This window comes from Ipomoea nil, unplaced genomic scaffold, assembly GCF_001879475.1.
Source record: "Ipomoea nil cultivar Tokyo-kokei standard unplaced genomic scaffold, Asagao_1.1 scaffold0317, whole genome shotgun sequence".
NCBI classification, from domain to species: Eukaryota; Viridiplantae; Streptophyta; class Magnoliopsida; order Solanales; family Convolvulaceae; genus Ipomoea; species Ipomoea nil.
The window spans coordinates 6,681,775-6,694,448 of record NW_017616745.1 but is presented as its reverse complement, the minus strand read 5'-3'; the positions used below and the strand labels follow the sequence as shown (position 1 = coordinate 6,694,448).

Below are 12,674 nucleotides of genomic sequence, written 5' to 3'. Positions count from 1 at the left end.
ATGACTCCTTTAGATCCAAGATTGCCGTTAAAGTTCAATAGAAAACAATTCCCGTTAATACTTTCATATGCAATGAATATCAATAAAAGTTAAGGACAAACACTATCCCATATAGGATTGTTACTGAAAAAACCAGTATTTGTACACGATTAATTGTATGTTGCTGCATCAAGAGTTTGTAATCTCTATGGCCTCAAAAGTTTAATTTGTAGTGAGTTAGAAAAGATTTGTACTTCAACAACTAGTGTGGTTTACAAATAATTTTTTTTTTTTGAGGGGACAAATAAATTTTAATAATTTATAATTTTAATTTTCTTTTATTCAACTATTACTAAACATTCCCTTCAAAAAAAAAAAAAAAAAAAAAGGGAAAAGTGTCAAATTGGCCCCCTAAGTTGACCGGATAGTGCAATTGGGTCCCCTAACTAAAAAAAGCTTTTTTCGGATCCCCTAAACCTGTAAAATTGTTCAATTAAGTCCAAAGTGACTTGTTTAACAGGTTAAGTCTTCACATTGTTGACACATGTCATTTTAAAATATATATTTTTGTAAAATTTTTATTTATTAAAATATATATTATATATAAAAAATAAAATTAAAAAAAACAAAAACAAGAAAAAATACAAAGCTGTTTTTTTTTTTTTTTGAAAACGCACAAAGCTGTTTAGGTGGCTGTGTTTTTTTGTTTTTTTTTTTGTTTTTTAATTTTTTAATTTAATTTAATTTTTTTTATATATAATATATATTTTGATAAATAAATAAATAAAATTAAAAAACACAAAAATAAAAAATATTTTAAAATGATACGTGTCAACAATGTGAAGATTTAACCTGTTAAACAAGTTACTTTGGACTTAATTGAACAATTTTACAGATTTAGGGGGTCTGAATGAAGCTTTTTTTAGTTAGGGGACCCAATTGCACTATCCGATCGACTTAGGGTGCCAAATTTGACACTTTTCCCAAAAAAAAAAAAAAACTACTACTAAACATTATTCCTTTTACTAATTAATCATTTCAAAACTCAAATTTTAATTTAATTACCCCACATACATAAAAAAGAATACTATTGTATCCAATTACATACTTTTTACATAAACAATTTTTTAATTAATAAGTCTTTTGTATCATACTTATACATCAATTTTTTAAAGTATCATTTTACTATAACTCATGTATCATACTATATCAATATATATAACTTATATATTTATAATACTAGTATTTGTCCCGTGCGATGCACGGAAAATATGTTATAAAAATATACCCTATATGAGGTTTATTCATATATAAAATTTTTGTTATTTAATAATTATTATGTGTGAATTCCTATGATAAAATTATGAACATAAATATATTTACAATTAAAATAATATTTAAGGTGGGTGATTACTACAAATCTTAAACTATATTAAAAATTTAGTACATAGTATTTACTATTACAAATTTTTAAGAACTTAGTAAACTACAATAGTAATTGAATTACAATTTTAGAGTCACCACGGATCAAAATTTTTAGACCTTTGAGATTTCTAACTCTAGATGTAGCAACATACAATTGACCTTTAAAGACCAAAATCACAATCTTAGTTCGAACATTGATTTTTTCTTCCAAATACTATCGAATTAAGTGTGTAATCAATAAAAGATGAGAACTAATAATTCGAGAATATAATCTTAATGTTACTAAGCCACTTCACGTCAATTAAGTTGGAGAGTGTTATTGGATAGTATCCGATGAATCCACGAATAACGCATATTTGTCTCCGTAGTTCTCAATATGCACATCAACAATCTTAAATATTAGGCCGCCTAGCTATGCCATATATTAATTTCAAACTTATGAACTTTGGGGTTGCATGCAATAAAAAAGTATATTTTAAATATACTAAGGGTACATTATATATGTGTGTAAGGTACTTTCAATATAAAAATAATGTATTTTTAATATATTAAAAATGTATTTAATATTCATGATCCATACAATTATGCGGACCATCGTTCCTCACAATAATTTGCCAGTAGAAATTGAAATATAAATAAATATAATATATATATATATATATATATATATATATATATATATATATATGACAGGATAATAGGGCTGGCACCCGACCCGGATCACAAATGAGCATCTGACTCAGCATCACATGGGAACCCAACGGGCAGAACTCCAACGGTTAGAATCTAACAGGTGTCACCTTTATTGTCATTGAAGCCGCCTTTGATGCCACCATTGATGAGAGAGAGTTAAAGCCTCAACGCCTCATTCATGACTCTCATATTCTTGCCGTTAGCTCAGCTCCCCAAGGATGTCTCTTCATGTTGTTACCGTTAGGACCTAGCATAAATAGAACTTCCCTCAGCTGAGCAGGGGACGGTATTTTCCATACTGAGACAAAAGGGTAATACCACTATTGTTACTCTCTCACATAGCGTTATTATAATATTATTATTACCGGTAACATTTTTACCGTCATTGGTGCTTTCATTGAGAGCCTGAGTCCAATACTCAAGCAGGCTACGACACACACAGCTCATTCCTCTTTCAACAAGAAAGCTTGAAAGAATGGTGTCCCGCAGCTCCCACGGTTCCCGCAACGCGAACAATGGCAATGCCTCAGGGGACCTCCGAGAACAGCTCAACAACGGGAGGCCCGGGGACCTTCGAGACCAACTCAACAATGGAGGAAACCTTCGAGACCAACTCAACAATGGAGGAAACCTTCGAGACCAGCTCCACAATGGAGGGGCGAACCAAGTCGTGAACCTCCAGGCGACCATCCAGCAAGCGGTGGCGGCGGCACTAAACCAAGTGGCGGTGGGACTACAAGGCCAAGTGCCCCCGCCGCGGCCCCAGGAAATAAGGGTGGAGACCCAAAGAAGTGGACCGGCCAGACGACAACCAGGCCCTTCCCAATCTGCACCAGAACGATTGGGATAAAGGGCGCCCGTGCGGCAAAGATTAGGATCACGGGCCGAGGGATCCTCTACCAGAGGTCCTCGCCAACACGAAAACAGAGAAGCCGAGAGATCACCCACAGAGGAGGTGGGCGAGTCTCGGGAGCCGACCCCACGCCAACACGTTGATGAGTCGGCCTTACGTCGACACTTGGAGGAGCGACGCGTCGAAGAGCCGGCTCTGCGACGGCACTCGGCGGGGAAGCGACGCGTTGATGAGCGGGTCCCACACCGAAACTTGGAGGAGCGGTAGCCGGCCCCGCGCCGGCACCCTGATGAGTCGGCCCTGGTCGAGAGGCTGCAGAGAAGAATCGAGGAGTTAGCAAGAAGGGTGGGGGCACGGGAGCAGTCGCCGGAACCCGAGTTACGGATGGCAGCACCATTCTCCCCAAGCATCATGGACATACCTTTGCCGAGGGACTTTAGGTTGCCCGCCATCAAGGAGTACACGGGGGTCACTGACCCACGCGTCCACATGACGAGGTACAAGGCTGCTATGGTAATGATCGGGGCAGGGGATGCCATCATGTGCCGAGCGTTCTTGTCCACCCTGGATGGAGCGGCCCAAGACTGGTTCAACACCATCCCTGATGGGTCGATCCAAAACTTTGGGGAGTTGTCCAAGAGCTTCCTGACATACTTCTTCGGTAGCATACAACGTAAGAAACCTTTCTCTCACCTCTGTGTAGTGAAGCAAGATAGAGGCGAGAGCCTCAAAGACTTCCTGATAAAATGGAAAAAGGAAGTCAATAATGTCTACGACTTCGACTCCAAGGCGGTGATCCGGATATTTATCCATGCCTTAAGATCAGGGTATTTACACAAGCAGTTGAACACCCACCACCCCCGCTCTTACAAAGATCTGATAAGGACGGCTAGCCGCTATGCCGAAGCAGAGGACGTCGACAAAAAGAAGAAGGACGAAGAGGATGGAAGGAAAGGTGGGAAGCCTGGGAAAGCGGGTCCGCCCAGCCAGGCACCACCCTCGAACCACCCGACAGCAGGGAAAGGCCGAGACCACGAACGACCTCGCCTGGTCCCCTTGCGTAATCTAACTCCTCTTACCCATACCGTCAGTGTCATTCTACAGCAAGCTGAGGAGATGGGAATGGTAGAATTCCCCGAGGAGTGCATGAAAGTCTCCCCAAAGGCAGACCAAACAAAGTACTGCAGGTTTCATAGTCAAGCCGGCCACGATACAGATGAGTGTCACATTTTGAAGAGACAAATAGAAGAACTCATCCATCAGGGCTACTTCCGGCATTTTTTTCAAGCGATCCAAGCAGCAACAGCAGCAACAGCCGCAGCGCGATCCATCAAAAAATCCACCAAAAAATGTCTGGAGAAATGAGGATGTCACCGAGCCGTCCACCTTGAAAAAAAGAGAACACGACCAAATATCTGAGCAGAGTGATAGCGAGAAAGAAACCGAGGTGGCGCCTAGACGACAAAAGAAACACACCATACACTTTATCTATGGTGGACCTGCAGGGGGCGACACGCCCGCGGAAAGAAAGAAGTGGAGCCGGCGGCTATACGTGGGAGAAGTGGCGAGTCTTCCCAGAGAAAAAAAACAGAGACAGGAGGCCATCACCTTCTCTGATGATGACCTCCCAGAGGGCCCGTTACCCCATCGTGACGCCCTGGTAATTGAGATGGACGTCAACGATGTCATTGTCCGCCGCATCTTAGTCGACACGGGAAGCTCAGTCAATGTGATGTATTACGATGCCTTCACCAAGTTAGGGATACTTAGGAACCAGCTCAAAGAAGTACGTACCCACTCTCTGGATTTACGGGTGATTCAGTGGAGACGGAGGGGTCAGTGGTCTTACCAGTGGAGATAGGCACGAGCCCTAACATTCGCAAACTTGACTTAGAATTCAGCGTGGTAAGACTCACTTGTGCGCACAACATCATATTGGGGAGACCGGCACTGGAGAACCTCAAGGCCATAGTGTCGGTGGAACACTTATGTATGAAGTTCCCCACTCCGAGCGGGATAGGGGTAGTCAGAGGAGACCAGCGAGCGGCCCGCAGTTGTTACGTTAAAGCATGCAAACAGATTGGCAGAAATGATCCATAAGTCCATACCATATGTAAGGATAATCGATCGGGTATGGAGCTAGGAACATTTGATTAAGTATTTTCCTTAGTATCCTAGTAGTCGTTTGGGACTAGTGTTTGGTAATCGCGGTCCGCCCGCTTTGCATTCTGAAATCTTTTGGAATAATATCTCGTGCTTGTGGTCCGCCCATGTTGTTTCAAAAAAAAAAAAGGAACGAGTCGCACGCCCCGGCCACAGGTTGGCCGAGACGTGACTCAACTCGGATGGCCGAGGCGTGTTCGGCCGAGGCACCCGCCTCGGCCACAGTCTGACCGAGGCACGCCTCGGCCACAGTTTGGCCGAGGCACACGCCTCGGCAAAAAAATAAAAAATTAAAAATAAATAAATAAAAAATATAATAAAAATAGGCCGGAGCCTGCCCCAACCAGCCTCGGCCGCGATCAGCCGAAGCGCACGCCTCGGCCATGATCGGTCGAGGCGACGCCTCGGCCACGATCGGTCGAGGCGACGCCTCGGCCACGATCGGTCGAGGCGACGCCTCGGCCACGATCGGTCGAGGCGCACGCCTCGGCCACGGTCGGTCGAGGCGACGCCTCGGCCACGGTCGGTCGAGGCGACGCCTCGGCCACGGTTAGTCGAGGCGACGCCTCGGCCATGATCAGTCGAGGCGACGCCTCGGCCACGAGGCACGCACCTCTGCCAACCTAGGCCAAAGCCTATCTCGGCTAGCATAAGAAATAAAATCATATGTGATTTAAAAAAAAAAAAAAATATATATATATATATATATATATATATATATATATATATATATATATATATATATATATATATATATATATATAATCACATACATAGGATCAAGATAGATTCAGCCTTACTCCCAAGTCAACTCAAACACATCCGTTGACTCAGGAGTAGGGGGGACTGGTGACAGGATAATTGGGCTGGCACCCGACCCGGATCACAAATGAGCATCTGACTCAGCATCACATGGGAACCCAACGGGCAGAACTCCAAAGGTTAGAATCCAACAGGTGTCACCTTTATTGTCATTGAAGCCGCCTTTGATGCCACCATTTGATGAGAGAGAGTTAAAGCCTCAACGCCTCATTCATGACTCTTCATATTCTTGCCGTTAGCTCAGCTCTCCAAGGATGTCTCTTCATGTTGTTACCGTTAGGACCTAGCATAAATAGAACTTCCCTCAGCTGAGCAGGGGACGGTATTTTCCATACTGAGACAAAAGGGCAATACCACTATTGTTACTCTCTCACATAACGTTATTATAATATTATTATTACCGGTAACATTATTACCGTCAAAATATATATATATATATATATATATATATATATATATATATATATATATATATATATATATATATATATATATAATAGATAGAAACTGTCCGTGTAAATTATTATCATTATAATTATTATTGCAATTATTATTATTATTGTTATTATAATTAACAATATTATTATGGTTTTGTGAAAATTAAATGTTGATTATCAATATTTAATTTTTACAATAACAATATTATTATGGTCTTGTGAAAATTAAATGTTGATTATCACCATTTAATTTTCACAAGACCCATATGACTTTATTATATATAGGATTTTACCATAACAATATAACTTATATATTTACGACATTTTGTCCGTACATGATGCATGATCCATCACACGAGTTACATACTAGTTATAGTTATTAGCAGTTTTATTTACTAACAAAAAATTAAATTCTAAATTATCATAGGTGGTATCATGCAATTAGTTTGGGACGGAGGGTGTACTCGGTAAAATCAATAAGGAGAGGGGGGTAACGAAAGGTTAACGGAAGAAAACTCGCAAGGACTGAGTGGCGGCTGCCATGGCGGAACCAAGACGACTGAGGGGTCATAAAGCGGACGCCACCTATTGTATCGCTTCCCGGACCCGCCCTGGCCTCATTGCTACTGCAGCTGAGGTAACCCCCTTCTCTGCCCTTCCATTCTTTTCCCTTCTCTTTTTCGTATTTTATCAGTATCTCTAGTTGCATACTTTCTGGAAATTTGGGTAATGCCCTTAGTTCTTAAAGGGCTCGCCTTTACGTTTTAGCTTCTTGCTTCTAATCTTTTAAGTCATTATTGTGACCACCCGCGGTTTAATTGACTTCAATTCAACCATAGGATGGCAATGTTTGCTGGTTTGATATGCGGTGCAAGGATATGGCTTTTAAGATGGATGTTGGCAATGATGATCCCATTTCTTCAATCTGTTTTAAGCCAGGTTATTATTATTATTTTTTTAATTTTCTATTTTATAGTTCGTTCTTGCATCTTTCCCATTTCTTTCCTATTTTTCTGGGAATTTTGAAATGGTGGCCTAGTGGGTGGTAGAAATTATGAAATGTTAGTCCAGTGAGTGGCAAGGAGTGACAACCTTCTGTAAAGGCAGAAGCAACTGGATAATGAACAAAGAATTCGAGAAAATAAATCATATGTATTCCAATATATTAAGTTATACTAAGAATTACAAGATTGAGGAGTTTGATACTAAATTGGGGTGCCCATGATAGGGAAACTAAAATCCTTCCCTCTCTAGGATTCCATAAACTACTTTGAAAGTAAAGTAATCATGTAAATTCCTAATGCTTAAAAGATTCCTTACTTGAGTTTAAGTGACCACCCTAATATCAATTTAAGAACACTCTTTAACTATGCTAACACATTTTTTTGTTGCATCATTAATCAATGGTTCAAGTTAGCTATAATTCTCTGTATGAAAATTTAAGAAAAAAATCTATTGGTAGTTTAAAGGTATGTGTTCTTTTGTAGACTATATTATTCATTTTCTTGAAGTGTGCACTCTGCGAATTTCCTATTGCATTGGTGTTCATTTTTGGTGGACTTATTTTCAAATCTTAATGGTTCTATCTTGGTGCAGGCAATGAAGATATAATTTATGTATCCTCAGGAAATGAAGTCAAGTCTTTTGAAGTGAATTTGGTACATCTCCAATTAGTTATTGCAGAAATAAATCCATATGATTAAGTATTTGGGCTGCTTTGTACTAAAGAAGAGTGCATTGTTTAACTCTATATTCATTTTCTCTATATTCATCGAAGGGCAAGGCATCTAAACCGTTAGAGAGCTACAATTACAACAAGGATGAGATAAATCAGGTAGCCTGCCATTTGGTTCTTGACACAGTTTTTAGTGCCATCTCTAGGCAGCTGTTATTGTTAAGTGGGTTATGATACCCACGGATTTTAATTTTTAACACTTCCTTTGGCCTATGCATTTTTACGTTTGAATCTAAAGAAGTATAATTGTTGTGGCATAATAATTAAAGTAACTAAAATTGCCATATCTCAGGGAATTCTCACAAGTATAGATAATACCCAGAAATATTTAATTACTAAAAAAAATCAATAGTAAAACAGAACCGTAAGGATCAATTAAAAGGCTCTCTGGCAATTGTGGGCTGTGTTTGAACTTCCATATATAACAGTATATTGAATTTTGAGTGGTAGAGTATATAGGATTTAGGAAAACACTCTGAACATAAACACAGTCACATTTATGTTAAACTCTGTTTATGTGTGTGTGTAATTCAATGCATTCTGAATTTTGAACAGCAGTGAGCAGTGTATAACCGTATATAGGAAAATCTACAAACACACAATATATGTATGCTGTGAAATTCATTCAATACTATTTTGCATGTGCTTTATCATTAATGTTTTGTTTTGTTTTTGTTTTTGTATTTTTTTTGTTTTGGATTTTTTTTTTTTTGTTTTTTGTTTTTTGTTTTTTTTGTTTTTTTTTTTTTTTGCAGATTGTTTGCACTTCAAATTCATCTTTCCTTGCCGCTGCAGATGATAGTGGTGACGTTAAGGTATGATAGCCAACTGCAGCATTACTATAGTGTTATGTTTTTGATTTACAAAATAACGTTTTGGTGAAAATATGTCTAGCTTGGTATGTTGTTGTTTATAATTGAAAATAATGAAAAAAAAAAGATAATTAGAAGGTGAGGTTTAAATCTCTACATACATTGATAATATCAAAATTTAAATCTCTAGCTCATTGCTGATTACATGTAAAATGACTTTCTCAAAAAGCTGATCGAAAAAGCTACTTTGAGCAGCTTTTTGAATTTTAGCATTTTGGAGCGATAAGTTGTTACAAAAAGCTAATTAATCAACCACTCATATTGATTGTTTAACCAAGTCAAACAACTAATAGTGGTCAAATAAGCCAAAATTGGCTGATAAGCTAACTATGTTACCAAACAGGGCCTAGTCAATCACTTTGAGTTGTTGAACCATATTATGACTGTCTCTCCACTGCAGGTTATTGACATCCGTCAACAATGCCTTTATAGAACTCTGAGAGCTGGCCATACAAGTGTATCCTTTTGCTACAATGAAAATGTTGCATGAGATTGAGGTTATTCTTTATATGGGAGCCTTTCTATTAAATTTTGTTTTAGTTTTATTTATTTATTGTTATTGTATTGGCCTTATATAGTTATACAACAGTAGTTTTTGGTTTTCACTTACGACTTTACAAGTGTGCAAAGGTTTTGCATCCGAGCTCTAAATATTAATTACAATATCATGATAATGTATCTCATTTATGACTGATATTTCTTTTAAATTTGTTTCCTCCTGCCTATTCTGTAAGAGATTTTCATTTTTGATATCCTTCACTATCTTATTAGATCTGTAGCAGTGTTCAATTTGTTCCTTGGAGACCTTGGGAAGGTACTTTTTAAATAAAATTTTCTGTCCATCAAATATCTACGTGTGTATCCAAACGCATGGTCAAATTCGAAATAAAAACAATATTATATTTATTTATTTAAATGAGAAATAAGAACAAGTTATACAGCGAAACTGATTCTCTTGGGCTAAGAACAGATAATCTCCTTTATACTTAACAAAAATAAAAATTTTAAAAATCTTGTGTTCTTTATGTTGAGTCCTCGGAATAGTACAATATAAGCTGAAAGTTTATAAAGAAAAGTGCTTGACATCTTGCTTATCTTCTTTGTGGATGTCTGCTACAACATGTGGTTTCAAAAATTTCCATATTGAGATTAAAAGACTATTTTTTTTTTTGCTATAAAACCATCTATTGGTATCAGTATCACTATTTTTAAGTGAAATTTACGAGTGGATGTAGTTAAAAATTTCCCCTCTGGAGATTCAAGGTCAATGATGGGAATATTGTTCTCCACACTATATCTACTGAAGTTCTACATATAATCACAAACGGACAAGTAGTTATACAATTTAGTCAGATATCCAAAATATGCCTGGGAAAGAAGAAATATTGAGCTTTTGGGTATTTTTCTCCAATTCAATGTGGAAAGTGCTAGTTATTGTTTTACTTTGAGCAATAGCTTAAGATTTAGCTATGTTATCCATTTTGCATCAACTGATGTTTTCAATGTTTTGGTGTTCCGTTCTTGCACTGCAGTGATTACTGGTGGCCTTGATTCTAAGCTTGTGGTGTGGGACTTCTCAAAGGGACGGCCTAAGAAGATTGTGGACTTCGGTATGAGCCTTCCACTATGCTGTTCTTACCACACCCCCCCCCCCCACCCCCACCTAGTAGTATTATTCTGACATCTTGCAATTTAAGTCTTTGGGTGATGATTATTTATGTTAAGCTGATTGAACACCATTCATCTTGCCATAGGCATGTCCGATGTGAGAAATAAAGATAGCAACGGGCAGTGTTTGAACCCTGCTTTTGTCCATGCCTTGGCACTTCCTGAAGTTGATATGGTAGATAAACTTGGGAAGGTTTGTGTTGTTGCCAGGGGCGATGGTGTTGTTGATATCATAAATATTGAATCGGAGTTGAATTCTTGTAAATCAAAAAGTTCAACTAAAGCCAAGAAAGGTTCTCAAGCGTCTAAAGCCACTGATTCATCCACTGGTTCTGGACTTGACATTCAAAATGGCGGAAGCTTGCGACTGGATCACGCTTTGGGAGGGCACAATGCTTCAGTGTCCTGTGTGTAAGTTTTCTTTGTTCCTTGCTTGACCTTTGGGGTCGCGAGTCAGTACTGATATTCTTTTTAGGGGTGACAGGGAAACCCATAGTCACTACCCGAGGGTGTGCACTGGGTAAATCCCGCCTTGTGACCCTAGCCGGCAAAGGACCACAAGGAGATAAACCAGCTTAGTTTGCCCATAGGCCATAGCTGACCAGCTCAAACCAAGAAGGTTGAGTTTCGAACTCGTGACCTTGTGTCAGCACTGATATTCTTTTTTGGGGTGACAGAGGGAAACCCACAGCCAGTACCCGAGGGCGTGCACTGGGTAAATCCCACCTTGTGACCATAGCCGGCAAAGGACCACAAGGAGATAAACCAGCTTAGTTTGCCCATAGCTGACCAGCTCAAACCAAGAAGGTTGAGTTTCGAACTCGTGACCTTGTGTCAGCACTGATATTCTTTTTTGGGGTGACGGAGGGAAACCCACAGCCACTATCCGAGGGTGTGCACTGGGTAAATCCTGCCTTGTGACCCTAGCCGGCAAAGGACTACAAGGAGGTAAACCAGCGTAGTTTGCCCATAGCTGACGGGCTCAAACCAAGAAGGTTGAGTTTCGAACTCGTGACCTTGTGGTCACAAGTTTGTATCCTTAGCCATCTTGACTGGGGATACCCCGCCAGCACTGATATTCTTATTTCTATATTAGATCATTTTCATCATTCGGGGAGAAGGGGAAGTTCATAATTTCTGGCGGAAATGACAAACAAGTGTGCGTTTGGGATTGGTCAAGACCTGTTGTTACCGATGGAATAAGCACCAGTACAGATGTTTTACGTTCCAAATTAAATCTAAGAAGAAAGGTGAGTTCTCCTTTATATAATGCATTTATGTTCCTTCTATCATATATTGGCTTCTTATGACCGACTCGTTGGAATGATCAGGTCAATTGGCTCTGCACCACCCCTACCGATTCTGATAACCTAGTTGTCTGCGATACATCAAAAGTAGTTAAGGTTTATACTATTGCGTGAACAAGTATATCATTTAGGTTCTTGTTCATCGTGTCCCCACATTTCTGAATCAAGTCCGAGGACATCGAGAGTCTGTTCTTCCTCAAACATCAGTGTTATATACTTTGTTGACGACTTTCATGAGTTTCATCCACTGCTATATCGAGTGGTCAGATTCTGGCCCACAATCTTCCAACTTTAGGCTCCAACGGGCCTGCAATCTTCTCTGTTTCTCCCTTTTTTATGTTAATGGTGGAATGGATGAGATGTGAGAGTTGTTTGGTTGGTTTTGGGGTCAAAATAGAGCATTTATATTACTGTTTTAGATAATTTCTTAGTTGGGAAAGAACAATTGAACCACAAGAATCTTTAAATATTTGTAATATTTTGGACTTTTGGTTTGTTAATTATATTGAATAATTGCGTTTATATATTTGGAATTGTGATGTTTAAGGGAACTTGGTCAGTAGATGACTTGTGATTCAAGTAAAAGGAATCCGGAACAAACCGATCCGGTGGAATGGAGCAAGACGGGTCTGGCTGGATCTGAGGCCCCGAGGTCGAGTCTCGTGTTCGGCCTCGGCTGCCAAAACCAAGCCCATGGCCCAACCCCAGGCTGCCTAGGCC

The 12,674-nt window shown here is 39.3% G+C and overlaps 1 protein-coding gene across 1 annotated transcript; it reads left to right on the top strand.

The window, feature by feature from the left end:
• The first annotated feature begins 6,818 nt into the window (after positions 1 to 6,818).
• LOC109171343 (WD repeat-containing protein 53) lies at positions 6,819 to 12,497 on the top strand. The gene is made up of 11 exons (XM_019320422.1): positions 6,819 to 7,009; positions 7,212 to 7,311; positions 7,969 to 8,030; positions 8,150 to 8,206; positions 8,863 to 8,922; positions 9,380 to 9,436; positions 9,751 to 9,793; positions 10,512 to 10,589; positions 10,734 to 11,058; positions 11,744 to 11,897; positions 11,979 to 12,497. The coding sequence occupies exons 1-11, from the start codon at positions 6,914 to 6,916 to the stop codon at positions 12,066 to 12,068; spliced, it is 1,122 nt and encodes a 373-aa protein (XP_019175967.1). The 5' UTR covers positions 6,819 to 6,913; the 3' UTR covers positions 12,069 to 12,497.
• The last annotated feature ends 177 nt before the right edge of the window (positions 12,498 to 12,674 follow it).

Bases quoted from the DNA above. Each gene is read 5' to 3' on its own strand.
- LOC109171343 (XM_019320422.1), top strand. From the start codon at position 6,914: ATGGCGGAACCAAGACGACTGAGGGGTCATAAAGCGGACGCCACCTAT. The intron at 8,031-8,149 runs GTACATCTCCAA...TATTCATCGAAG, and splicing joins AGTCTTTTGAAGTGAATTTG to GGCAAGGCATCTAAACCGTT. The intron at 8,923-9,379 runs GTATGATAGCCA...TCTCCACTGCAG, and splicing joins ATGATAGTGGTGACGTTAAG to GTTATTGACATCCGTCAACA.